The 25,284-nt window shown below is 42.1% G+C and overlaps 2 protein-coding genes across 9 annotated transcripts; both read right to left on the bottom strand.

The window, feature by feature from the left end:
* Positions 1 to 67: 67 nt before the first annotated feature.
* LOC132616823 (uncharacterized) lies at positions 68 to 25,284 on the bottom strand. 5 transcript variants are annotated; one of them, XM_060331514.1, is made up of 8 exons: positions 25,196 to 25,284; positions 24,978 to 25,047; positions 24,279 to 24,397; positions 23,062 to 23,144; positions 22,332 to 22,453; positions 20,403 to 20,567; positions 19,751 to 19,844; positions 68 to 633 (listed from the first exon to the last, which is right to left on the bottom strand). In XM_060331514.1, exons 2-8 carry the CDS (start codon positions 24,991 to 24,993, stop codon positions 447 to 449), a joined length of 786 nt encoding a protein of 261 aa, XP_060187497.1. In that variant the 5' UTR covers positions 24,994 to 25,047; positions 25,196 to 25,284; the 3' UTR covers positions 68 to 446. The 5 variants fall into 5 exon arrangements, with proteins under 5 accessions (XP_060187497.1, XP_060187500.1, XP_060187498.1 ...); XM_060331517.1 differs by having other exon boundaries at positions 24,279 to 24,394; positions 25,196 to 25,277; XM_060331515.1 differs by having other exon boundaries at positions 25,134 to 25,196.
* On the bottom strand, positions 5,638 to 19,744 carry LOC132616821 (uncharacterized). 4 transcript variants are annotated; one of them, XM_060331511.1, is made up of 3 exons: positions 11,742 to 19,744; positions 11,534 to 11,652; positions 5,638 to 11,450 (listed from the first exon to the last, which is right to left on the bottom strand). In XM_060331511.1, the coding sequence occupies exon 3, from the start codon at positions 8,245 to 8,247 to the stop codon at positions 6,859 to 6,861; it is 1,389 nt and encodes a 462-aa protein (XP_060187494.1). In that variant the 5' UTR covers positions 8,248 to 11,450; positions 11,534 to 11,652; positions 11,742 to 19,744; the 3' UTR covers positions 5,638 to 6,858. The 4 variants fall into 4 exon arrangements, with proteins under 4 accessions (XP_060187494.1, XP_060187495.1, XP_060187493.1 ...); XM_060331512.1 differs by having other exon boundaries at positions 11,534 to 19,142; positions 19,221 to 19,744; XM_060331513.1 differs by having other exon boundaries at positions 10,651 to 11,450.

Raw genomic sequence — 25,284 nt, 5'->3', positions numbered from 1 at the left:
AAACTTCAATATATTCTTCTGCTATCACTAATACACCGTGTAGTTAATTAACAAGTTGAACTCGGTGTTCGCTGAAATAGTGTGAAACACGTATTATTATTGTTATAAAATTGACATGACAAACAGTCAACATAGAAAAGATAAAATGTGGGTGTCTGCAGTTTTACAATCCTTTATTTTGCAAGCTCAAGATACAAATCCAAATGCCATTTAAGTGCAACAGACGTTCTCTAGTTCATCGGGTTACACGTTCATCTCATACTGAATCTGCTGAAGTTCAATATCTAGTATGAAGAATCCCCAAGTTTTGAATTACACTGACAAGTTCAGCTAACACCCTGCCAGTAGTTTCATTTGCACAAGTTGGATTGTAATAGCCTGTTCCCAGAGCTACGTAAACCCAGAACTTCAACAGTAGTAGCATCCCAAAGTACCTATATAGTATCCTAGTTCTGTTGCAGACCTTCCTTTATGAATGGCAAGATCACAGGCGATAACTTAGCTTGGTGTGACGTATAGCTATGATTGGCTCCTTCGATGATATGTAACTTGTGGTTTGGTACGATTTTATCGAATTCTAAAGCATCTTCCACTGGAATAATTTCATCAGCGGACCCATGAACTGTCAATACCCTGTACAAGTTCAATTTCATCAGTTTAGATCTGAGCAAGTCTATGATGTATTCAAGGTGAAAACCAGAAATATAATCCCAACAGTAGAGATGAAAGCAATGTTACTCTGAGGTAGAACCATCACCACCAGTTTTCAACACAATTCAATAAAAATGCAATTGTAATAAATTTTATCAGTATTTACAATATTTTGACTAGTCTGTTTATCCCGAATTTAGGTAATCAATTAAATTTGAGAGTGAGGTATAGGATATGTGGTTGAACTTTAATCTATTTGGTTGAAAAAGATATATATGGATATTCTATGAGCAAGTGAATAATAATCGATGGTTTGCACTAAATATATGTATTTAAAATATATGAATATTGTTTAATTGAATAAAGCTAAAGAAGAACACACTGAATCCAGACCAAAATCAGAGAATGAGAGGGGGAGATTTTGAGCCTGTTTGGATGGGCTTATGCCTATAAGCTGCAAACAGCTTATAAGCCAAAAAAAATAAGTTAGACTACTTTTTTTTTAGCTTATAAGCTGTTTTCAACAGCTTATAAGCTGCTTTAGCTAAGTTAAGTCAAATGGGCCCAATTATTTTTTTGAGCTTATTTTAAGCACAAAATGACTTTAAGCTGGCCAGCCAAACACTCAAAAAAACTGAAAACAACTTATAAGCAACTTATAAGCCAATCCAAACGGGCTCTTTATATATTTTGCTATTACAATGTTCTAGAACTGAAGAATCTAACCCCTGAAAGTAAGGTAATGCCCTCTATTTATAGTTATGCCTCTTGGGCCTCATACAACATAAAGCCCTTTTGAATAAAGAAAAACCCTAAAAAGGATAAGGTTGGATCGTACGATCTGACACCCGTACCAACGACCACGAACAATCGGGACAACGGCCACGACCAACCGGACCAACGGCCACGATCAACTCGGCTATGGAGAAACCGGACCAAACGATTTCCTTCGCTTTCTTCGAATCAAGCACTTCTCCGGTCCGAAAGAAAGTAAATGCTCGTGCTTGTTTTTCTCTTCCCTCGATCTCCGGCCTCACCGGTCTAGCATATGTCCGATTTTTACCATATACAGATAGTCCCCACACTCTCCGGACCGTAGTTTTATCGGAGTAACGGGAAGTGGATGAATCAGGAAACCGGTGGCTCCATATGCTCGTTATTATCTTTTCATTTTGGCGGGAACAGTTGCATCACGTCCTTCTATCATCAGCCACGTGTCTCATCCGGATGGTCAGCTCTGACAACCGCTGTAACGCACGTCGTTTCAAGTCACTTCTCATTAATTATGGGACACGTGGCATCCCCCGGTTGGCTGGGATTTGAAACCGCCTCGATCCCATATCTATATAACGCCCTTCACTTCTTCATTTTTCCATTTTACATCTTCATTTCACTTCACACTTCTCTGTTTTATCTCTTCATTTCATCACTTCTAATCATCCTTCATCTCATATTTTTTGCTGATTCGTTGCTTATATTGCGTGAGAGGAAACCAACTCCACCAACTTCTTTAGCTATTCTTGTTTAGAAAGTGCTGCTTTTTTTTTCTTCCTACTCTTACCATGTCGAATTTTTCTTGACTGCTTCTATTTTTTAACTTCTTTTTCGAATCCGCCAAATCTCCTTCATAACTTCCAAATGTCTGCTAACACCGAAACCACCTCCCATGATGTTCCCTCGGTTTCTTCTCAAGGAACCAAGCCAACTTCTCAACCCAAGGGAAAAATCGTCTTTGAGCCCACCGCTTTGGACATTGTACCGTCCAAACCCAACTATAACAAGGATTTCGAGGTTGAAAAACCTTCTCTGGTTTCCGATAGAGGGTTTGAAGTAAGATGGTACCCTTCGTCCATTACCGAGGACAAACTCGATCTAGTCCGGACTGATTGCGAATGGGATAACCGTCCGGTACAAGTTTTTTCCCCCGGACCTGATGAATCAATCACCGACCATCAGGAGGGCTTCTTAGACGTTTACACCTACCCTTTCACTCTCAAGCTCGACCCCTCGATCGACCCGATTATTCTAGATATGTGCCGGACTTACAATGTGACCCTGGCCCAGATTGGTCCGATTGTCTGGAGGACCGTGGCCTGCCTCCAGCTGTTGGCCAATAACTTGAAAAAGGAGTTCACGCTGGCTCACTTCATCCGGTTATACTCCCCGAGGTTGTTCCGGGGAGGTGTAATAAAGCTCGCTAAGTGAAGCCGGAACCCAATCTTCTCGAAGATGGACGAAGATAGAGACCGGGGTTGGCTGGAGCGTTACGTCCGGGTGAGGACCGCAGACATTATTCCGGCCAACTACATGCCCTTCCCGGAGAGGTGGAATGATAATCGTAAGTCTCAATTCTTTTAATAATTGCTATTGAATGCTTTGTCAAACACTAGTCCTCTCACATTCACCATTTGTTCCCTTCTTTACACCAGTCGTGGCGTGGATACCTCCGACTGTCCGGAACATCAACGATTGGGTTAGTGCTCTCCTCAGCCAACATACCCACGAAGCACGGACATAGGGATTCCTGTTGCGTGGCCGATGGGTCGCTCACAACCACGGTAATACTTTGCTTCTATCGGTATTCATTGCATTTTCTACCTTTCCCTTTTTAACATCTTTGTCACTCAGGTTTACCCAAGGGCTCGGTGAACCCAAGACCGGAGCCAGCGGCCGAACCCGTTGCGTCGGCACCCGAGTTCGATTCAGCAGGTACATCTCGTATCATTGCAACCGCTAACAAGAGAAAGAAGCCCTCTGACAAAGGGCAGAAACCGAAGAAGAAGGCGAGGAGCGTTGTTCAGACTCTAAGAGATGAAACAGAGCCCGAGTTCCTCGTCCAGAGGATCGGTGTGACCCCTCCCATTGCATCTATTCCAGAGGAGGGTACCACCATTTCATCCCTCCCTTCAGCCGGGGAAGGACCGTCAGCTCCAGCCTTGCACACAGGTGGGGAAGAAATTCGTTACCCGACTCCTCTACGGTCGATTGAATTTGTCGATATTTCAGGTGATGGTTCATCCGAGGAAACCCCCCTGCAAAGGACCAGAAGGTCCGGGCGTGCACCCGAGACCGATCTGAGGGCTGAGCCGGTCCCCGAGACCGAAGTTCCAGTGGATGTGGGCCCACTGCCCGGCTATGAGACCATCGCACCTTCCGAGATCCCCGCCTCTACAGAGGCTGCTGAGGCCGGCCCGAGTTCTCCAACTCCAGCTTCAAGGTCAGATAACTTTGATGACATGTTCTCAGACACTCCTCCTGCTACCGGCGAAGCTGCCCGTTTTGGACATCTCCCGATCCCTCGAGCCACGAGGGCGGCTAGCCGGACCACCAAGACTGGAGCTAGGGATAGCTTGGTGCGTGTCTTCCCGACCCCGAGCGTGGAACCTAGGAGGACCAGATCGGCCGTAATCACCGTACCCGAGGACTGCAGCTTTTTGTCGCGTCCGGTGGGAGTAGCAAGCTACCTGAGGCCACTCGTCTCGGACTCGGACAAACGGAAGGAATGGAGTCCCCTGGCAGTGTCTCATTAACGAGGGCATGCACGCGGGCAATCGAGTAAGTTTATCAGCCATCCTTGCATAATTCATTGAGAACTTTAGTTTCTGGTTTATCCGAGTTTTAACTTGCTTCTTTTGCAGAGTGTGGTGCTTGTTAATGAGGCTTTCGTCCGTGCTCAGCAAGAAGTTGACGATCTCAAGGGCCAGCTGGATGCCCAAGGTCGAGAAACGGAGAAGTTCCAACACCTTTTGCGGGTGAAGGATGATGAATTAAACCGAGCAGTTACTCTTTCCAACCTTCAACCCGAGCTCGACGCGTCGAAGGCCGAAAACCTTCGATTAAAGAATGAGTTGGCCGAGATGGTCGAGAAAAACCAGCTTCTTGAAGCGGACAAGGTCCGCCTTAGCCAGGACAACGCTCGTTTTTCCTCAAGGCTTGGTGAGCTTGAAGCCACTATCTCTCAACTCCGGGGGGGGGGGGGGGCTTTACTTGGTCAAGTCCGATGCCGTGAGCATGGCCGAAAGGCATCAGCTGCTTGAATCCGAGAGTGCCAAGTACAAGGAGTGGATGAGGGTGTTTGAGCGTAAAGCAGAGGACAGGGCCCGAATATGTGATGAGCTGAAAATCGAACTCGAGGAGACAGCCGAGGCTAATGATCTTCTCAAAGCCGAGCTCGAGTCGGCCACTCAAATCCAAAGGGTCTTCGATGAAGAGCAGGATGAACTGGTGGCAAAGCTAACCCAGGCTGAGGCTGATTTGGCAGAAGCCCTTAGGAGTGTGGAAGCTGCCGAGGCTCATACTACGATTGCGGTGGAGTATGAACGGTGGAAGTCTCGGAGGGTCACCCTTGAGCAAGCCGGGCATGGCTTTGCGGATCTTCCGACCCTGATATTCGAAGCTAAAAGGGTCGAGGAAGAAGCTAAGAGAGCCCTCGATACTGACTCCGAAGATTCTGAGCGAACAGTGTCCGAACACTCCGGATCCAACCATACCGGATAGACCAGGGCCTGTAGTCAGCCTTTATTTTGTTTTTTGCCTTTTTTGGCTTGATTTTTGTTTTCCGACCTCGTAAGGGTCTCTGGTGTAAAAACCTTATATAAATGGAATATGCATTTTTCTTGATTTTCTTTATTTCTTTTGCTCAAATGCTTATGACTTTTTCCCCAATTGCCGGTCCGTTTTAGGACAAGCAACGACTCGGAGTCATTATTTTGGACTGCCTAAGTATTGGCTTTTCTCTTCGTCCGGTATGTTTTGTCCGGGAATCTGACCGAGTGGTTTGCCCGTGGGACTTATCTAATGCTTTGTGAATTCAGATATCTCCGAATCACGTTAGACATTTTCTAGGGCCAGTATTTTTCTGCTATTCGCTTGTCATAGATTAGGTTCAGACACCTGAATCCCAGCCTTAGCAAATTTTGATGTAGCAGTCCCCATTCGAGGGTGTTTAGAGATTTTGGCTCGGTTTATTGTGACCTTGTTGCCTTTGTCGAATTTCGACCGTAGTGCCCGGAATAGGGTATATGAATGAAGCGATGCCGAAATACGGCTGTGATCACCGGGGTAGGGTGTTTTAACAAGAAGACATCCGAAATACAGTAATCCGAACTTTTCGATAATCTTTATATTGCAAGTATTTGTGCGTACATGATATGAGAATTTTTTCCGCTTCCTTCTGCTTTTGCCGTAGCAAATACTAAATGGACATGATTCGTTCTGATCGTTTGGTCCTTACATCAAAACCTAATACAGAAGGTCCAGTCTTGGTTTTGCCGTAGCAAATACTAAGTGGACACGATTCATTCTGATCGTTTGGTCCTTACATCGGAACCTAATACAGAAGGTCCGGTTTTGGTTTGTTGAGCTCCTCCGTTTTCGATTAACCGGGGTAAACCTCGATGTGGGTATAGTAGTCCCCTAGTGATTACCCGAGCTGCAAGATGGGGTAAGCACTATCAAGTCCCCACTCGTAGGGTGTGGCCCCGAGTTTCTGGGTGTTTGTCCTTGTCTTTGTCAAGTAACACGTTGTACTTGTTGCCTCATTAAAAACCTTGTCGAAAAACCCATTTTAGGACAAAACCGTACTAAGGAAAAGAGTGCAACACGTGTTTTCAGACCTAGATTCTAACTTTATCCGGTACTTGACTTCCTGCAAAAAAGAAAAGGGTTAATAGAAAAACACGAGGTGTCCATACCTTAGCAGTAGTATCTCTTCAAATGAGCCACATTCCAGTTATTACGCAACCGTTGCCCGTCCATGGATTCCAGCTGATACGATCTTTTGCCTGTTACCTCGGTTATCTTGTACGGTCCTTCCCAGTTCGGACCCAGTTTTCCTTCGTTGGGATTCTTGGTGTTCAAGGTAACCTTCCGAAGCACCAAGTCTCCAACTTGGAAATGTCGAAAATTGGCTCTCCGATTGTAGTACCTTTCCATTCTCTGCTTCTGGGCTGCAATACGGACCAACGCGTGTTCGCGAAGTTCATCCGTGAGATCGAGTTTTACGGCCATGGCCTCCTCGTTTGACTTCTCGGTGGTATACCTGAACCGGAGACTCGGTTCACCAACTTCTACGGGAATGAGGGCTTCGGCCCCGTAGACCAACGAGAAAGGTGCCTCCCGTGCTTGATTTCGATGTGGTTCTGTAAGACCACAATACCTCCGGTAGTACTTCCCTCCAGTGATGCTTTGACGCTTCAAGTCTTTTCCTCAATTTTGAATTATTGTTTTATTCGTGGATTCCGCCTGTCCGTTCGCACACAGGTGATATGGAGTTGATACGATTTTCTTGATCTTCAACCCTTCGAGAAAATCATTGACTTCGCCGCCGACGAACTGAGGACCATTATCACAAGTTATCTCGGCTGGGATGCCGAAATGACAAATGATGTGGTCCCATATGAAGTCAATGACTTCCTTCTTTCTAATTTTTTCGAAGGCCTGCACTTCAACCCATTTGGAGAAATAGTCAGTCATAAACAAAATAAAACGGGCTTTACCTGGTGCCCATGGCAGTGGACCAACAATGTCAATTCCCCACTTCATGAAAGGCCAAAGTGACACCACCGAATGCAGCAACTCCCCGAGTTGATGAATCATCGGGGCATGTCTTTGACATCCGTCACATTTCCGAACAAAATTCTTTGAATCTTCCTCCATCCGGTTCCAGTAGTAACCGGCTCTGACAATTTTTCGGACCAGGACTTCAGCACCGGAGTGGTTGCCGCAGGTCCCCTCATGCACTTCTCTCATCACATACTCCGTTTCTCCGGGACCCAAACACTTGGCCAGGGGTCCGAAGAAAGACCGTCGATACAGTTGGCCGTCTACCAAGCAAAAACGCGCAGCTTTTGTCCTTAGTGACCGTGATTCTTTTGGGTCACTCGGGAATTTTCCGTCTCGCAAGTAGTAGACGTACTTGTTGCGCCAATCCCAAGTTAAACCCATTGTGTTTATTTCGACATGCCCGTTTTCTATCGCTGAATTCATCAAGTGCACCGTAGTCTCGGGGTTGATTTCTTCCCCTTCGACCGAAGATCCCAAATTGGCCAATGCATCGGCTTCGCTGTTTTGCTCCCTCGGTACATGCTGCATGGTCCATTCTTTAAACCGGTGTAGTATCACTTGGATTTTTTCCAGATACCTTTGCATCCGTTCGTCCTTGACCTCGAAGACGCCATTCACCTGGTTGACGACCAAGACAGAATCGCACTTTGCCTCGATTATTTCGGCCCCCATACTCCGGGCTAATTCCAAACCTGCAATCATAGCCTCATACTCGGCTTCATTGTTAGTCAATTTAACAGTTCTAATGGATTGTCGAACGGCATCCCCGGCGGGGGTTCTAAGGATGATTCCTAGCCCGGAACCTTTGAGGTTCGAGGCTCCGTCCGTGTGTAGCGACCAAATACCCGAAGCTTTCCCCGAGGTTAGCAGAAGTTCTTTCTCAACCTCAGGGACCATAGCCGGGGTGAAGTTCGTCATAAAATCGACCAAGATCTGGGACTTGATGGCCGTCCGAGGCTTGTATTCGATATCATATCCGCTAATCTCTACGGCCCATTTAGTTAGTCTACCCGATAATTCCGGTTTATGCATGATGTTTTTTAGGGGGTAAGTAGTCACTACACATATCGGATGGCATTGAAAGTAAAGCTTGAGCTTTCTAGAAGCGCTTACCAATGCCAATGCCAACTTTTCCAAGTGGGGATAACGGGTCTCCGCATCCCCTAAAGTTCTACTCACATAGTATATGGGGAATTGCGTACCTGATTCTTCTCGGACCAAAACACCACTTACCGCTACCTCGGAGACGGCAAGGTAGAGAAAAAGCTGCTCGTCCGCTTTTGGTGTGCGCAGTAGCGGCGGGCTGGACAATTACCTCTTCAATTCTTGCAAAGCTCTTTGACACTCCGGTGTCCAAACGAAGTCGTTCTTCTTCCTTAGTAAGGAGAAAAAGCGATGACTCTTATCCGAGGACCTCGATATGAAACGACTCAGCGCCGCTATCCTTCCAGTGAGCCTCTGCACTCCTTTGACGTTATTCACCACCTCAATATCCTCGATGGATTTGATCTTATCCGGGTTAATTTTAATTCCCCGGTTTGATACCATGAAACCCAAAAATTTACCGGACCGGATACCGAAGGCACATTTTTCCGGGTTAAGCTTCATGTTGTACTTGCGGAGTACATCAAAAGTGTTACACCTCAGAAATTTCCCATCTCGTACAGTGAATAGACTAACGAAGAATACGAGTATACGATGTTTTAATCAGAAGGGAATGACGTTTGACGACCCTAAGTAAGATTTCAAAGGCAATGGGAATAAGAGATAAGTTATGCTCCACAATGACTAATTATAGGTTCTGAAGACGTGAAAGTTGCAGATTTGCACTTCGGCCCAGTCGATCGTAAAATGAAATACGGACCGCAAAGTGGTATACAGCCCGTAAACTACCATGTCGTATTTCAACTTACAAAACTTTAACTTTCTGCCAAAGACTTAAATGGTTAAAAACGACTTGAAATACGGACCGCAAACTGAAATACGGCCCGTAAACTGAGTCATAAACCACCATGTCCTTAGCCTACCTTTCTGGTTCTGTTATGCTTAAATACGCCCGCAGAATACGGACCGTAAACTGGAATACGGACCGTAAACTGGGTTTACGACCACTGTGCACTTCAACTACTGTTCATTTCGGATTAGATTTTAAGTCATTAAAAAGGAGACCCAAGCTCATTAATTCATTTCATTTCCACGTTACTTCTCTCTAGAAACCTCTAGAATATTCTCTACTCTTCATCTACAAGAAAACAAAGGAAATCAAAGATCAATATCAAGAGTCCAAGTGAATCAAGTGTGTGGAACTCATCAAAGTTCATCCAAGTTAAGAAATTTCAAGAGAAGTAAACTAGGGTTTTGGTGCAAGAAGAGTAATACCACTCAAGGCTTGTTCCTACAACATCTAAGGTAAGTTTTATGGCATTTACATGTTGTTTAGCGTATGGAAGAGTTGAAACACTTGGATTATAGAAGGATGTAAGAAATGGATCATGAAAGTGTGAATAGTAGCAATGTTGAGTAAAGGTTTGAATTGAGCCACGGTCATTGATAATTTGTGATTATAAAAATGTTATGAATGACATTTAGAACATGGAAAAAGTATCCTATGTGAGAAAAATGCAATAATGAACCATGACCATGATTATGGAGAAATTGAAGACAAATTGTGAAATACGGATATTGTAAACGAATGATGAGTGTTGTCTATCATATTGAGAATGTTGTTATGAACGTTTGAGAGTTGATATAAAATGTGGGGAAAGTAGTATAAACAAAGGAAATGCTGTTCAATTTCCCCTAGAAATAGTAGCGCGTTCTTATAGTCGATTAACTAACGTTAATGCGAATTCTCTCTTGAAGGTAGAACGTACGCCTTGAAGGAGAACAAGCGAACGATAGACTAATTAAACGAGAAAGGTATGTGAGGCTAGTCCTTTCTTTCTAATGGCATGAATCCTATAGCACGACTTTCTTTCCTCTTCATGAATTCCTACATTCCGGAAAGCTAAAAGTCTATGTCCATGAATAGCTACACAAGATAAGAGATGTGCTATGAGTCCTATAATGATGATTATGAGTTAAAGTATGGAGATTCTAAAATGTATGATATGATGATCTTATGATGTTATTTATTGCGTACACTCACCTTATATGCTAATTCCTTCAAGGTGAGGCAGAATGTCAATGAATGCTCCGTAATGAAATTCGGGGATCACGACCTTACGTCACCCCGATAAAGTATAGTTGTCCTTGAGCCTTATGCATGTACTATGATAAACATATTATGATGAGTATATTATCATGAGCATATTGTGATATAACACCGCGCCTATATGGCCGGGCAGTCACCGCTAAGGCGGGCAGCGTATACACCATGGCCAGATGGCATGGGCAGACACCACTAGTGGGCGGCATGAGATGATACCCCGGACGCGGGAGGCCTGGACCAGTGTTTTGGACGGCGCGCGGCGACAAAAGGCGACAAGGGCCTGCCTCGCCTTAAGGCGCGGCGCGCGGCGAGGCGCTCGCCTTTTTGAAGTGCAGCGCCAATAAATACCAAAAAATTAAAATATTTAATTGCATATGTAAATAATCAAAATCTCACTAGCAATAACATATTAGCAAATATTTCAATTCAAAAATTAAAAGTAGATAGTAGATACTAAAAGTTTAGAACTTGAATGAGTCAATGACTCAATAATTCATAAGTGACAAGATAAGCAACACTAAAATTAAAGCAATAGTGCAATACTAAAAGTCTATTCAAATTCAAGATCTTTAAGATTTCCAAATTCTTGATATCCAAGATTCTCAACATTATATTGCTCCTCATCTTCTTCCTCCTCGGGCTCGGTCTCGGTCTCGGACTCGGAGTTTTCATCAATTAAGCACCGAGACCGACTTGAGCTTCTAGCAATAGTAGCTACTCCTTTGCCCTTGTTATGTGACCTTGAACTTGAAGAACCGCCCCTAAGACCATAGATATTCTCCTCAACTCCAGACGCCCTAGAAACAGTACCCCAATCAAGATCACATCCCTCATATACTAGTTCCTCTTCTTCATTTTGGGGGCATCCAATTAACCATTCATTTGCTTCGTCAATATTATCCAACAAAATTGGATCAACGGTATCGCCAACATCATAACGACGCCTCAATGTTCTATTGTACTTAATGTACACTAGATTGTTGAGACGCGATAGTTCAAGCCTATTCCTCTTTTTGGTATGAATCTGCGCATAAGTTGTAGAAACTAATTAGTAGATACTAATAATAATGTATATAGAAATTAGAATATAATAAATCTTCTTCTCACATGTTCAAACACGCTCAAATTTCTCTCGCATCCGGATGCGCTACAAGTTAAACTTAATACTCTTATGGCAAGCTGTTGCAAGTTTGGAGTATGATTACCAAATACCGACCACCATTCAGCTATAAAAAAAAAATTAAAGGTTTAATAATTATAAATAAGTCAAATAACTTAAGTAAAGCTATAAAAATAACTAAATCAACCCACTTACAAGGGGATGTTTTGTCTCTGTTTCTTATAGCCTGAGGCATACCAAAAGTCCCCAATGCATGTTTATACGTATGAAGCTCTTTGACGAGAGCATCTTGTGTTGCATTAGGGACCATCTTACCAACACATTCAAGGTAACCTTCCCACACTTCTGTTGATAAAGTCTTATTTTGATAATTAGTGTAAAACATTCCCGGGTTCAAAACATGGCCTGCTGCATGCAAAGGTCTATGAAGTTGGTCCGTCCACCGCCGATCAATGATTTCGAAAACTTTCTCATATTGCTTCCGATCACCATGAAAACCCTTTTCAATAGCTTCTTTGGCTCTATCCATTGCTTCATAAATATAGCCCATTGATGGGTTTTTTTCTCCATCCACCAAGCGAAGCACTACTATCAAAGGAGAATCAACTTTAAGTGCCCTAACAACATCATTCCAAAAAGATGTAGAAGTAAGATGTCTAACAACTTCTTTTCCCAAAAGTTCCTTTGCAAATCTACTTTCTGTCCATTCGGTTGAGAAGATCATAGTTCTCAAGTTTTTCTTTTGCATGTAAAAAGATTGCAAAGTTAAGAAGGCCGTTGCAAATCTTGTCTTAGCCGGTTTCACCAAATTTCTTTGGTTTGTATATCTTCTCATCATGTTCAACAACAATGGCCTCATTGCTATGTAAGAATGTATCTTAATGGCCTTATGAAAAACTGTAAAACGGAATATTTTAGTAGCTAAGTAATAAGTAATAAGCATATAGTACAAGCTATAAAGAAAGTTAGAGCTATTTTTTTTTCACCTGAAGCATACGGGTTTATTTTGAAGATGTCACCAAACATCAAATTGATACAATGGGCAACACATGGAGTCCAATAAATGTGCGGGTACACACCCATCATCATGTCACCGGCTTTAACATTCTCGCTAGCATTATCGGTAACAACTTGTATAACATTTTCCGGTCCAATTTGCTTAATAGTCTTCTCAAACAAGTTGAACATCTTGGTGAATTTGTAGATTCATCACTAGCATCGACTGACCCAAGAAACACACTACCTAATGGAGAATTGACCAAAATATTGATGATCATTTTTCCATTTCGTGTTGTCCACTTGTCCATCATAATTGAACACCCAAACTCTGTCCATTTCAATTTATGTTCCTCAATAATCTCATCTATCTTCTCCACCTCTTTTTTTAGATGAGTAACTCTAATTTCATGATAGGTAGGAGGTTTCATTCCTGGGCCATATTGTCCTATGACCTCAATGTATTTATCAAAACTTTTGTGATTTACACAATTAAAAGGGAGCCCTGCATCATATATCCATATTGCAAAAGCACTTACAGCGCGATCTCTTAGCAACTTCTTGGATGCATCAGACGCTGCCGTGCTACTGCTTCCCTTCCCCTTTGATGTTTGCGGGTAATAAAGATTCATGGGACCTTTCACATTGGCAGTCCGTGCCGTGGATGATAATGGGATGACATTTTTTGAGTTTTTGAGAGAGGAGGGCCAAGAGGCATCATTTTCATCAGAGAGATTAGCCAAGGATGCTTGGTGCAACATTTGAGTTTTTAACAACTGTTTACTTTCAACATACTTTTTTACTTCTTCCCTAATTTCAGGCGGACAAATTGCACATTTTTTTACATTTTTGTAGCCACCAATCAAATGTTGTTTGTGTCGAGTAATTCCACCATTGAAAGTGCCTCGACAAAAGATACATGTGACTGAATCTTTTGTTGGGCCTTTGGTACCATAATTCCAACCTATGTCTTTTTTTCTAGCGTCCGACGATTCCATTGAATTTGAACCTACTGTTTATAACTGTATAACAAAATTTAAACAATTATTGAACAGAAAAAATAGGAACAAAACAACCACTGCCTCACTGGTCCAAACAAAGAAAAAAAAACAGAGGAAAAAACAGAGCAAACAACAGAGGAGAAAAAAACAGAGCAAAAAACAGAGGAGAAAAAAACAGAGGGTAAAAAGACAGAGGAGAAAAAACAGAAAAAGAAGAAGAGAATAGAAGAAGGAAAAAAAAAACAGAGGTGGCCGGAAATAGGCCAGTTGTCGCCGGAAAAAAAGAAGAACATAAGAAGAAGCAGAAGTCGAAAATACAGGAGGAAGAAAGAAGAAGAACTGAAGAAAAAAGAAGAAGGAGAAAGAGACGTACCTGAAACCTTGAAGGAGAAGAGAGGAGGAGGCAAACAAAAAACCCTAGCTGTTATTTTTATTTCCGTCCTCCACTTCTTTTAATTGTTTTTTTTTTAAAGGCCTGCTCGCCTCGCCATAACTGGGCGCCTCGCCTTGGCGCCATTAGCGTCTTTCTCGCCATTGGCGCGCCTTTTGAAGGTCTGCTCGCCATGGCCATAAAAGGCGCAGCAGCCTCGCCACGCCACGCCTCTCGCCAAAGGCGAGAAGGCGCTCGCCTTTAACAACACTGGCCTGGACGCAGGCTAGTGTTATGATTATCACACCGATCCGATATGGACGGGCAGCTTATACATTTATGCATATATGATATGACGATGAGTATGAGTAAGACAGCATGCATTATTTCTTTTATATTTGACAGTCAGATACAGATGTTTCATATTGATATTGCCTTTGTATCATTGTCTTATTTCATTGTTTATGCCTCTCATACTCAGTACAATGTTCGTACTGACGTCCGTTTTCTTTGGACGTTGTGTTCATGCCCACAGGTAAACAGGGAGGAGAGCTTGACCCAGATCCGTAGTAGTTGCTAGCTAATTGAAAGCACTCCTTTGTTCTGGAGGTGCTTGATCATTCTTTTGTGTATATTCATGTATATGTATTTCGGGCATGACGGGGTCTTGTCCCGTCTTCATGTTCAGTACTCCAGTAGAGGCTCGTAGATACGCAGTGTGGGTTAGATGGTCTCACGAGAGGATATTATGAATATATATTATTTTGATGGCCGAGAGGCATATGTATATAAAAGTATTTATGTTTCCATATGAAATATGATTTTCCTACAATTTGAGTATAAATGTGATAAAAGAGCCAAATGAGCATGATGAGAAATGGAACGAGCGGTGCTCGGTGGTTAGCCCCGGGTAACCGTTGCGGCCCATAGCTGGGTCATGACAAAAGGTTTCCTGCAAATGCTTTAAATGGTCCTCTGTTTCCAGGGACTTAACCACCATGTCGTCAATATAAACTTCTATTGTTTTCCCTATTTATTCTTCGAACATTCCATTAACTAGGCGTTGGTAAGTTGCACCAGCATTTTTTAATCCAAAAGGCATGACATTGTAACAATAAGCCCCATACCGGGTAATAAAGGATGTTTTCTCTTGATCCTCCGGGTGCATCCGGATTTGGTTATACCCGGAGTAAGCATCGAGAAAACTTAACATCTCATGCCCGGCCATTACATCGATCATTCTATCGATGTGAGGCAACGGAAATGAATCCTTCGGGCATGCTTTGTTTAGATCCATATAATCAACGCACATTCGAAATTTATTACCTTTTTTCGGCACCACTACTACGTTAGCCAGCCAATCCGGGTACTTTACCTCCCGAATAGAGCTTATTTTTAAAAGCTTCATTACCTCATCCTTTACGAAGGCGTGTTTCGCCTCTGCCATGAGCCTTCTCTTCTGCTTCACCGAGGGAAACCTCCCGTCTAAGCTGAGCTTTTGAGTTGTTACTTCTGGTGGCACACCTGTCATATCTATATAGGACCATGCAAAACAATCGGCATTAGCTCGAAGAAATTTAATTAATTTGTTCCTGAGCTCCGAGGTTAACCCCGTGCCCAGGTATACCTTTCTGTCCGGTAGACATTCGGACAAGGTGATTTGCTCCAATTCCTCTACTGTTGATTTGGTCGCATCCGAGTCATCCGGCAAGACGAAAGATCTGGGTACACCGAAATCATCCTCTTCATATCTTGGATCCGACCCCTTCTGCTCCGTTGTTGAACCCGTGTGCTTTAGTTGCTATTTGGTATCCTTTTCCCCGGTTGAATCTTCTTCCTTTTGATCCGATTTTTTGGGCTGAGGTGTCGCTTCCTCGACCGCGAACATCTCCCTTGCAGCAGGCTGTTCACCTCGGATGGTTTTTATCCCCTCCGGAGTCGGGAATTTCAGCAGCTGATGTAATGTCGACGGCACGGCCCTCATGCTATGTATCCAAGGTCTACCCATCAATGCATTATACTTCATATCTCATTCGATTACATAGAACACCGTTTGCTGGATAGTGCCATCAATGTTAACCGGCAAAGAGATCTCCCCCTTCGTGGTTTCGCTCGCCATGTTGAACCCGCTGAGCACCCGGGCTACCGGTACGATCTGATCGAGTAGCCTTAGCTGTTCGACCACTCTCCACCGGATGATGTTGGCCGAGCTACCTGGGTCAATCAAAATACGTTTAACTTGTGTTTTAAAAATAAGTACAGAGATTACCAATGCATCATTGTGCGATTAAATGATGCCTTCTGCATCCTCGTTGCTGAAAGAGATGGAACCCTCAGGTGAGATGGAACCCTCAAGTAAGTAATCCCGGCTGCGCTTCTCACGCACAATAGAAACCTTCGTCCGTTTCATCACCGGCCCTCGTGGGGTATCGGTACCCCCGATTATCATGTTGATTATATGCTGAGGCTCTACTGGTCCAGCCCGTTTATGAGACTCCCTTTCCTTGTAGTGACCTTTGGCTCGTTCACTTAGCAATTCTCGGAGATGGCCATTCTTCAGTAACTGAGCCACCTCCTCTCTTAGCTGGCGACAATCCTCAGTTCTGTGTCCATGGGTTCCATGATTTTCACACATCACGCTCGGATCCCGTTGCCCCGGGTCTGACCTTAGTGGTCTTGGCCATCTTACATCTGTGATACGGCCAATAGCCGAAACGAGGTCCGATGTTGACGTTGAAGTCGTACTCCGATATCCTCGGCAAGTCTTTGTTGCTGGCTGAGCTTCCGGCATCGCTCCTGAATAAAAGACCTCGACTATTCGACGAGCGCTCGGCCCGTTTATCACCCCGCCCAGAGAAATGGCTCGGGCCAACCCTTGATTTTTCCGACCTGAAGCTTGGCTTTTCCGAATGAGAGTATGGCCGATACCTTTCCCTCGACGGTCTGGACTCCGGTTCGTAATTCGTTCGCGATCTCTCCGAGCTTTTGTTCATATTTATGGGCCCCGGGGGAAGCTCGAGTTGGTCATCCTCTACCCGAATCTTCGACTCGTATCAGTTATGGACATCCGCCCAGGTCACAGCCTCGTATTCCAGCAAGTTTTCCTTTAGTTTGAATGAGGCCGTCGAGCTCCGAGGATTGAGCCCTTTGGTGAAAGCTTGTGCAGCCCATTCCTCCGGAACCGGAGGGAGCTCCATTCGTTCCATTTGGAATCGGTTGACAAATTCACGCAATAACTCGTCATCCCTCTGGGCTATACGGAAAATGGATCCTTACGGGCCTGCACCTTTTTGGCACCGGCGTCAGCTTTTATGAACGCATCGACGAGCATTTCGAAAGAAGTGATTGAATGCTCAGGCAGATGGTCGTACCAAGTCAATGCTCCCTTTGACAGAGTTTCCCCGAACTTTTTCAGCAACACGGATTCAATTTCATCCTCTTCCACATCATTGCCTTTTATAGCGCAGGTGTATGAAGTCACGTGTTCCTGAGGGTCCGTTGTGCCGTCATATTTCTGGATATCCGGCATCTTGAACCTCTTCGGGATCAATTTTGGAGCCGCACTCGAAGGAAAAGGCCTCTGAATGTACCTCTTCGAATCTGGTCCTTTCAGAATAGGCGGAACCCCCGAGATTTGGTCCACCCGAGAGTTATATGTTTCCACCCTCTTTTCGGTCGAGTCTACCCGCTTCGCCAAAGTTTCGAGCATTCTCAGAGCCTCGGTGGATGAACCAGCTCCGGACCTATTACTCTCGACCATTCGCGTCTCGTCCCTTCTGGGTTCAGCAACACCTTTCGCCCTCTCCGGGGCCATTTTATCACTTTTGTTTTGCAACTGGGCTATTGCGATTCCTTATTCAGCAATTGCTGCTCTCTGTTCCTGCAACATTTCAAAAATTAAACGTAAGTCAATATTATCATCCGGGGTATCCGGTACTTTCCGGCCTTGTGTCCGGGACAAAGTAATTGAGTTGTGAGTATTTAAAGGATCAGTGGCCGGCGGGGCAGCATTCTCCTGATTCACGGTGTTTTGCCGGTTGAGGCCCTCCCTCGAATTAACGGGATTCGGGTCAGCGGGATTTGCCGGTAATCCTCGTGGCCCACTATCTTCATTTTCGGCCACAATCTCGTTGTTGTTGACGTGACCAGATTGTCCACTGTTAGCCATTTGATCCGTTTTCACAGAGACGAATAAAAGATATTTTCGGTTCTGACGGGTAAGATAGAAATCAAGACCAAAGACCACTATTATCCTAGCCCCACGGCGGGCGCCAAACTGTTTACCCCGAATTTAGGTAATCAATTAAATTTGAGAGTGAGGTATAGGATATGTGGTTGAACTTTAATCTATTTGGTTGAAAAAGATATATATGGATATTCTATGAGCAAGTGAATAATAATCGATGGTTTGCACTAAATATATGTATTTAATAATATATGAATATTGTTTAATTGAATAAAGCTAAAGAAGAACACACTGAATCCGGACTAAAATCAAAGAATGAGAGGGGGAGATTTTATATATTTTGCTATTACAATGTTCTAGAACTGAAGAATCCAACTCCTGAAAGTAGGGTAATGCCCCCTATTTATAGTTATGCCTCTTGGGCCTCATACAACATAAAGCCCTTTTGAATAAAGAAAAACCCTAAAAAGGATAAGGTTGGGTCGTATGGTCTGACACCCGTACGACAGGCAGTACAATGTGGCAGAACGGTCTTGACGCGTGGCAATTGTGCAACGGATCACCCGGACCAACGGCCACGAACAACCGGGACAACGGCCACGAACAACCAGACCAACGGCCACGATCAACTCGGCTATGGAGAAACCGGACCAAACGATTTCCTTCGCTTTCTTCGAATCAAGCACTTTCCGGTCCGAAAGAAAGTAAATGCTCGTGCTTGTTTTTCTCTTCCCTCGATCTCCGGTCTCACCGGTCTAGCATATGTCCGATTTTTACCGTATACATAGTCAATCTACTGAAGTTTCTGTGACTTGACGAAACTATCTTTGTGATAGTATCTTGAAGTCCATTGATCATACGATCTAAAATAGTCTATTCCAACGAAGCTTCATTCTATGCATGTAGTGAATGTCAACATTGTCTCCATTCTGCAAACTAAAAAATTTCACCTATTCGGTAACACAGATCTAAGCATCTTGACTCTAACGCTTAAGCAGACCTGTTCTTTTCTCAGAATTTACTCCCTTTGCTCCAAGAAATGACTGGAAGGGAGCGAAATAAAACAGGTTAAATTGCATGAACAAAATGATATAAACTTCAGCAGGAAAGCTTGGTTGTACCGAGAAATAAGAGGTTAACATAAAGGACAGCTTCAAGCTTCTCAAGTTCAATATTTTAACGGATCTCTTTCTTCTGTGTTTCCTAGTGTCCATGCACATCTCCATCTTCCCCAAAAAAGTCATGCCTCTCATTATTTTGTTTAGCTGAGAACGAGAATAACAGATGCAGATGATCAACTAGGATTTTGAGATAATGTCTTAAGATGGATTATTTGTTCGTCAGTGCAACAACTCTGCTGAAAGCAAGATAGTTATTCTATTAGTATCTTAGTATCTTCTCTTTGAAGATGTTAACTTGCTGTTGAGAGCAAAGTATTGTGAGTGTTTCCTTGCTGTAAGTTGCATTAAATAGAACTTTACTGTAAGCAAAACCATTTGCATGAGTGCTAATGAAACTGCACAAAGTTCTTCAGTGGCTTTATTTTCCTTTTACTTACTTTTGTTTTGCAGTGAATCTTTTTCACCTGGAGAGATGGCAATGAAAACAAAGAGAGAACGTATTGACATTATGAGAGTAACATCAGTCCAACCTGCATCCTTTGTCAATTTGAAGGCATGCATCATGCATGTTTGTATTAAGCCGATCCATTAAACTTTCCTCGGTAACACGGTAATCAACGTCTCCTACAAACAGAGAAGCCATATTTTCAGCTCTCCAAAACCTACACCATAGATGGGGAAGAAAATGGCCATGGAAGCCTACATAATCATGTAACATATTGGGCAAGAGGCTCATACTTGTCATTGGAGCCTACTCTGTCTAAGCTAATATTATAGTTCATTGGCGTCTCTGACTCAAGAACCAAAGAGAGACCAAGGTAATACTAGATACAAAGCCTCATGATTGGAGTTAGATATCTGCATTCTTACTTTCCTCAACTACTAGTCCTAAATGTAAAGAAAGCAATTGCATAAAAGGGGATAAAAAACAGTAGAAATTGTGCCTTTTGACTATTTATCTCTCCTGAGACGTCAAACTTGTTAACACGCAGGCATGATAGAGAACTCAAGAAAATCAGGAGCAGTTGTGGCATTCCCATATTGAGATTCATCTTCTACCAGATTTCACATATTCTCAAAAATCTGAATTAACATTAACTATATAAATGAAGAATTCCACTCTACCGGCAAAAGAGGAAAATGTTTACATGCATAAGCAAGATAAAGATTTACTATCATTACCTGCTCTATTTTTAACATCAATGAAGCCATCCTTCTTGATTAGTTCCAGAAAGTCCTTGCCTAAGCGCTCTGCAATGCCTTTCTCTAGATTATAACGGCCAGACAAATTGATGACTGTGTGAACATCACGATACTTAGAAGCATATAGAAACACAACATCCCCTCCTGCAACAGTTTATTTCTGATAATTAGTCAACATACAAGAACATGACAAATGCTAATATTTATCGTAATGTCATTTACAGAGGAAGAAGAGAGCACAAAACAAAGTACATCATTATTGACCCACAGTAATTAATATGCAGGGAAAAATTACCGTTATTTGCATAGAATTGACAAACTCTTTGTATTACTCCTATCTATTATTGAAGTAAAAAAAAAATATATAGTCAAACCTAAGTATATAAATTCTTCTTGCTTGTCCTTTTTTCATTGCGGGGCAGTGAATTCAACCACAAATTCTTATAGCTTATATTTCCCGCGTATGGCCCAACCAATGAATCTATAACCTAGTTTTCCATCTGTTCTCTTCTTCTTATCTGCGTAATCATTGGTACACAGAGTTACCCAGTATTTGTGTTGGTGGGAGGTAGCAAGCACCTGGTCGAATAGTCGAGGGTTGCGCAAGATGGTCCAGACACTACCTTTTTTTTTTTTTTTTTTTTGAGAAGGTAACATATTGTATATATTTATATAAACAGCACCTGAGGTTGTGCTGAAACCATATTTACAAGTGAAAGAAAAAAAACTGCTTCAAAAACCTAACTAAAAACATGGGTGTCTATCATTGAAGCAATATCTCCTATATATCTCTGATTAGACCAAAAGTAAAAGAGTCTAAAGTAATCCAACTTAATCATCTGAACTGAATTGCTAATATCATCAAAACATCTGGAATTCCTCTCTTTCCAGATTGTCCACCAAATACAAGCTGGGACAATCCTCCATCCATCTCTGTATATCAATCCTGCTCCTGCTCCTGCTTCTTCCCAGCTAAACAAGACTTCAATAATCTTCTTTGGCATTGTCCAAACAATGCCTCTTAAGGCTAATGAAGATCTTCCATAACATGTCTGTGACCCTGCAGTTTAGGAATAGATGGCTTACTGTCTCGGCTTCTTCACCACACAATTAACACTTTGAACAAAGATTGATTTTCCTCTTGCTAAGGTTGTCATGTGTCAGCACCACTTCCCAAGCTATCAACCAGGAGAAGCAAGATACTTTGTATGGTATTTTAACTTTCCAAATGTTCTTCCATGGCCAGTTGGCCATCTGTTGGATATCTTTGTTGAGTAGCTTATATGCTGAACTGACTATGAAGAGTCCTTTGCAATCCAGACACTACCATTATCAAAAATGTTTTATGTCTGTACTCGGGACAATTAATAAAGGGTACAACAACAGCTAGCTGATCTCATACTTTTATAATGACAAGTAGCTGATATAATTTAAAAGAAACAACTAACTTTGGCACATTTTAGCACATTGAGATGCTTCTTCTCTTTTCTCTTTCTTCTTTAACTTTGATTTTGCAGTTACACCTTAATAGGATTGGCGGAGCTAGGATTTTTTGTTAATGTGTTCTAGATCATAGTTCTTTTTGCTTATTGGGTTCTAGATAGATTACTTGTGCATATTAAATGAATTTTTTAACATAAATTTAAGGCTTGAGCCAAAGTTAGTGGGTTCTGCTGAACCCATAACTACCACTATGGCCCTGCCCCTGCATGAAGGAAGAACCATAATGCGATTATGAGGGAGAAGAAAGATGCATGCAAGATATCAAAAGGTAATATTAACACGTCCAGATATCACAAAAAAAAAAAAACTAAAGCATAATAGTTTCACTTTTAAAACCTCTTTCTACACCATAATGCCCAAAATAATCTCGATATACTATACAACTCTTGGCAAAAGCTGACACACCTTTACTATGTCCAAGGACTGCTGTTACTTTGCGGTTTTCTCCATTGAAATATTCAACCACAGAATGCAAGTCATCCGCCTCTCTACGGTAGTTACCATACTGAAATGAACCTTCACTTTCACTGGACAGCAGTTGATAATGTACAACCAAGAATTGTGAACGAACTAACGTTAGTTACTGCAACCAGAAATTTGGGACAACAAATTTCTGAAAAGCTAAAATGATGAGAGCAGACGTTAATCAATGAGAATGACGGAATAGAAATGATGTAAAATCTTGCACTTTGACCATTACATTGACCTCTAGTTAGGTCTCCGGTCTGTATTGCACAGTACTTTACTACCTAAGCATTGGAATACAGAGACTTCAGAGTTTTAACCAACCCTGCTCACATTGTAGGAGAAATGATTTTTTCCCTTAGGGAAAAGGTGAGACACAGCTATTGTTTATTTGGAAGTTAAAAAGCCTCTACAGTTTCAGGCAGTTGACTCTGAACCAATGATGAGGGAGAAATAGACACCATAGATTAGGGACAGACTAACTATTAGTTCAGATAACCAGATAAGTTGAACACTTTGCTCATAAAAAGAAAATGAATAAGAAGAAGATACTTCACAACAATAACAGTAGTCTGCCTAAAGAGCATTCAGAACAATAAATGAAAAGGCTATCCCTTTAGCTAGAGATTGCCGAACAATATAGATGGTCCTTTTGATACCAACGGCTTACCCATTTCCTGGAAAATCAAAGCGAAATGCACTGATTCCTTCTTTCTCCAATGCAAAAGCAAGGTTCAACATGGTGTTGAAGTCCTATCAACAGAAACACAATGAAAATTTAGATGCTTCATCAACATCTCCCACTATCAAACAGACTACATATAAACTGATAAGTATGGAGAAAAAATCATCTGTTGTGGAACTCAACCAAAAAAATTATCTTGTCAAATTATGCAAGAAAGCCAGTGAGCCAGTAATTGTTTCAATTGTGAACTTAAGGATACTTTCCTCCATAAATGTCCATCTCTAATAGCTCTATACTGAGTTTATATAACATTTGACTTCAACTTTATCCAGTCCCGAAAAGTCAAATAAGATAATTTGCTCGATGTAATTGTTCAGAGTTCAATTTTAAATGCAGCGAAATCAAAGTTGTAACTTTACTATAGTTATCTAGAGCATCACTTGACATGACAAATATAGTCATAACAATTTACTCTTGACAGAGTGGAAGGTGAATCTGCAAGCACTTGCATTGAACTGAGACAAATAATCTCAAACAACCACTCATATTGGTACTTGTATGACTCGATGATCTGCAATGATCATGAAGTTGAGCACTGGCAAAATTCTGATGCTTGAGTGGTATAACCCAATGTGCCTCTCCAAAGGCATCGATCGACCAGATCTGCTTTCCTCAAAAAGAACCAGAAAATGTTGATAACAATAAAACCCCATTCAGGGTCAAGTCAACGTGGAAAATCACCAGTCAACTAAAAATCAATGGGAACTTTCTTAACAGAGATGCGAAGCAGCAATGGATGCTGAAAACAATACAGACTAAAAATCTTATCCAAGAGTATTTTAGCGAAGCCTACTACTTGGGAATCTGACATCATTCAGTTTGATTCCTAAACCCATCCACCAAATATATTCATTCTTGAATTAATAACTGACATCTTCTCTTTTTTATTCACTTATTTCGTTAGGATGATTTCATAATCGCTCTACAGCAGCTCAAGAGTATTGGTGGAGATAAAATCAGATATGTCACAGCAGTGGCACGCTACAACACTACATACTGCATAACCTAAAACATTCAAGATAACTTACTTACTCAAAATATGGCAGTGGTACTGGACTAGATGACTTCGGTAGAAAATTCAAGGAAGCGATAGAACAGCTAATGAAGCACAAGAACAATAGTAAATCGGGACTCGTTCAAACCTTAGAGGATCTGAATCCATGACACAAGACCACGATCTCCATAGATCCAGTATCATGCAATACACCAACTAGTTTCTCCTTGTGTTGGTTCAGCACTGTAATTTTCTTCTGCACAGCTGCTGAACATCATGACATGTGCATCAATAAGTAGACAGAAGAATGTCACAGAATATGTTATTAGTTGTCAAGGCACCTCTTTCTCCAGTGCTTTCCATAGTAACTGTATATCCTATTTTATCAAACTCGAAAACCATGACAGAAAAGCACTTCTCATTACGGGTGTGCTTGGTATGGAGAAAAACCTTTTTCTGAAAATGTTTTCCAATTTTCTCATGTTTGGTTGGTCAAATGTTTTGGAAAACATATTCTCTAGAAAAATAATTTCATTTTTAAAATGACTTCCCTAATAGAAACAAATAAAACAAGTTCCACAAGTGACATTTCAAGCTCATTATCTCCTCCCCACCCACCCAACACTCCCAACCCCCACCCCCGCCACCCCTGATCCCCTCCCCGCCCCATCCCACCCCCATAGTGTTTTGCTAAATTAAATATAAATACTCATATAAACTCTTGGAATAATATTTTTTTTTTTTTTGCTTACTGATCAAACACTAGAAAATAAGAAAAAAGCCCACACACCCTACCTTGTAACTCTGTTTGTTTTTCTTTTCAAGAAAGCAAGCTAAAAATTTTCACCTGGGTTTTGTGTCATGTTGAAAGCAACTCTAAGTGTGATGCTGCGCCTGCGTGTAGAATTAATGCGCACCTGTGGAATAGAAAATTCTGAGAAAAGTGGTCTTTTTGGAAGAACAAAATTAGGGGATACCACATTGAAGTTGTACGCAAAAATACCCATCTTGATTTTAAGTGGAAATGCAGACAGAAGAAAATCAAAGCAAATTGTTGGTTCTTACCTGTGTGTCTGGACAATACTGGTTGCTACTGCAGCCACTGAATCAGACAATAGTAAAGCCTTTAGATGGAGGTCAAACTTACACAGAGG

The sequence above is a fragment of the Lycium barbarum genome, chromosome 11, assembly GCF_019175385.1.
Source record: "Lycium barbarum isolate Lr01 chromosome 11, ASM1917538v2, whole genome shotgun sequence".
Classification (NCBI taxonomy): domain Eukaryota; kingdom Viridiplantae; phylum Streptophyta; class Magnoliopsida; order Solanales; family Solanaceae; genus Lycium; species Lycium barbarum.
This window is presented reverse-complemented; position numbering and strand designations above follow the sequence as displayed.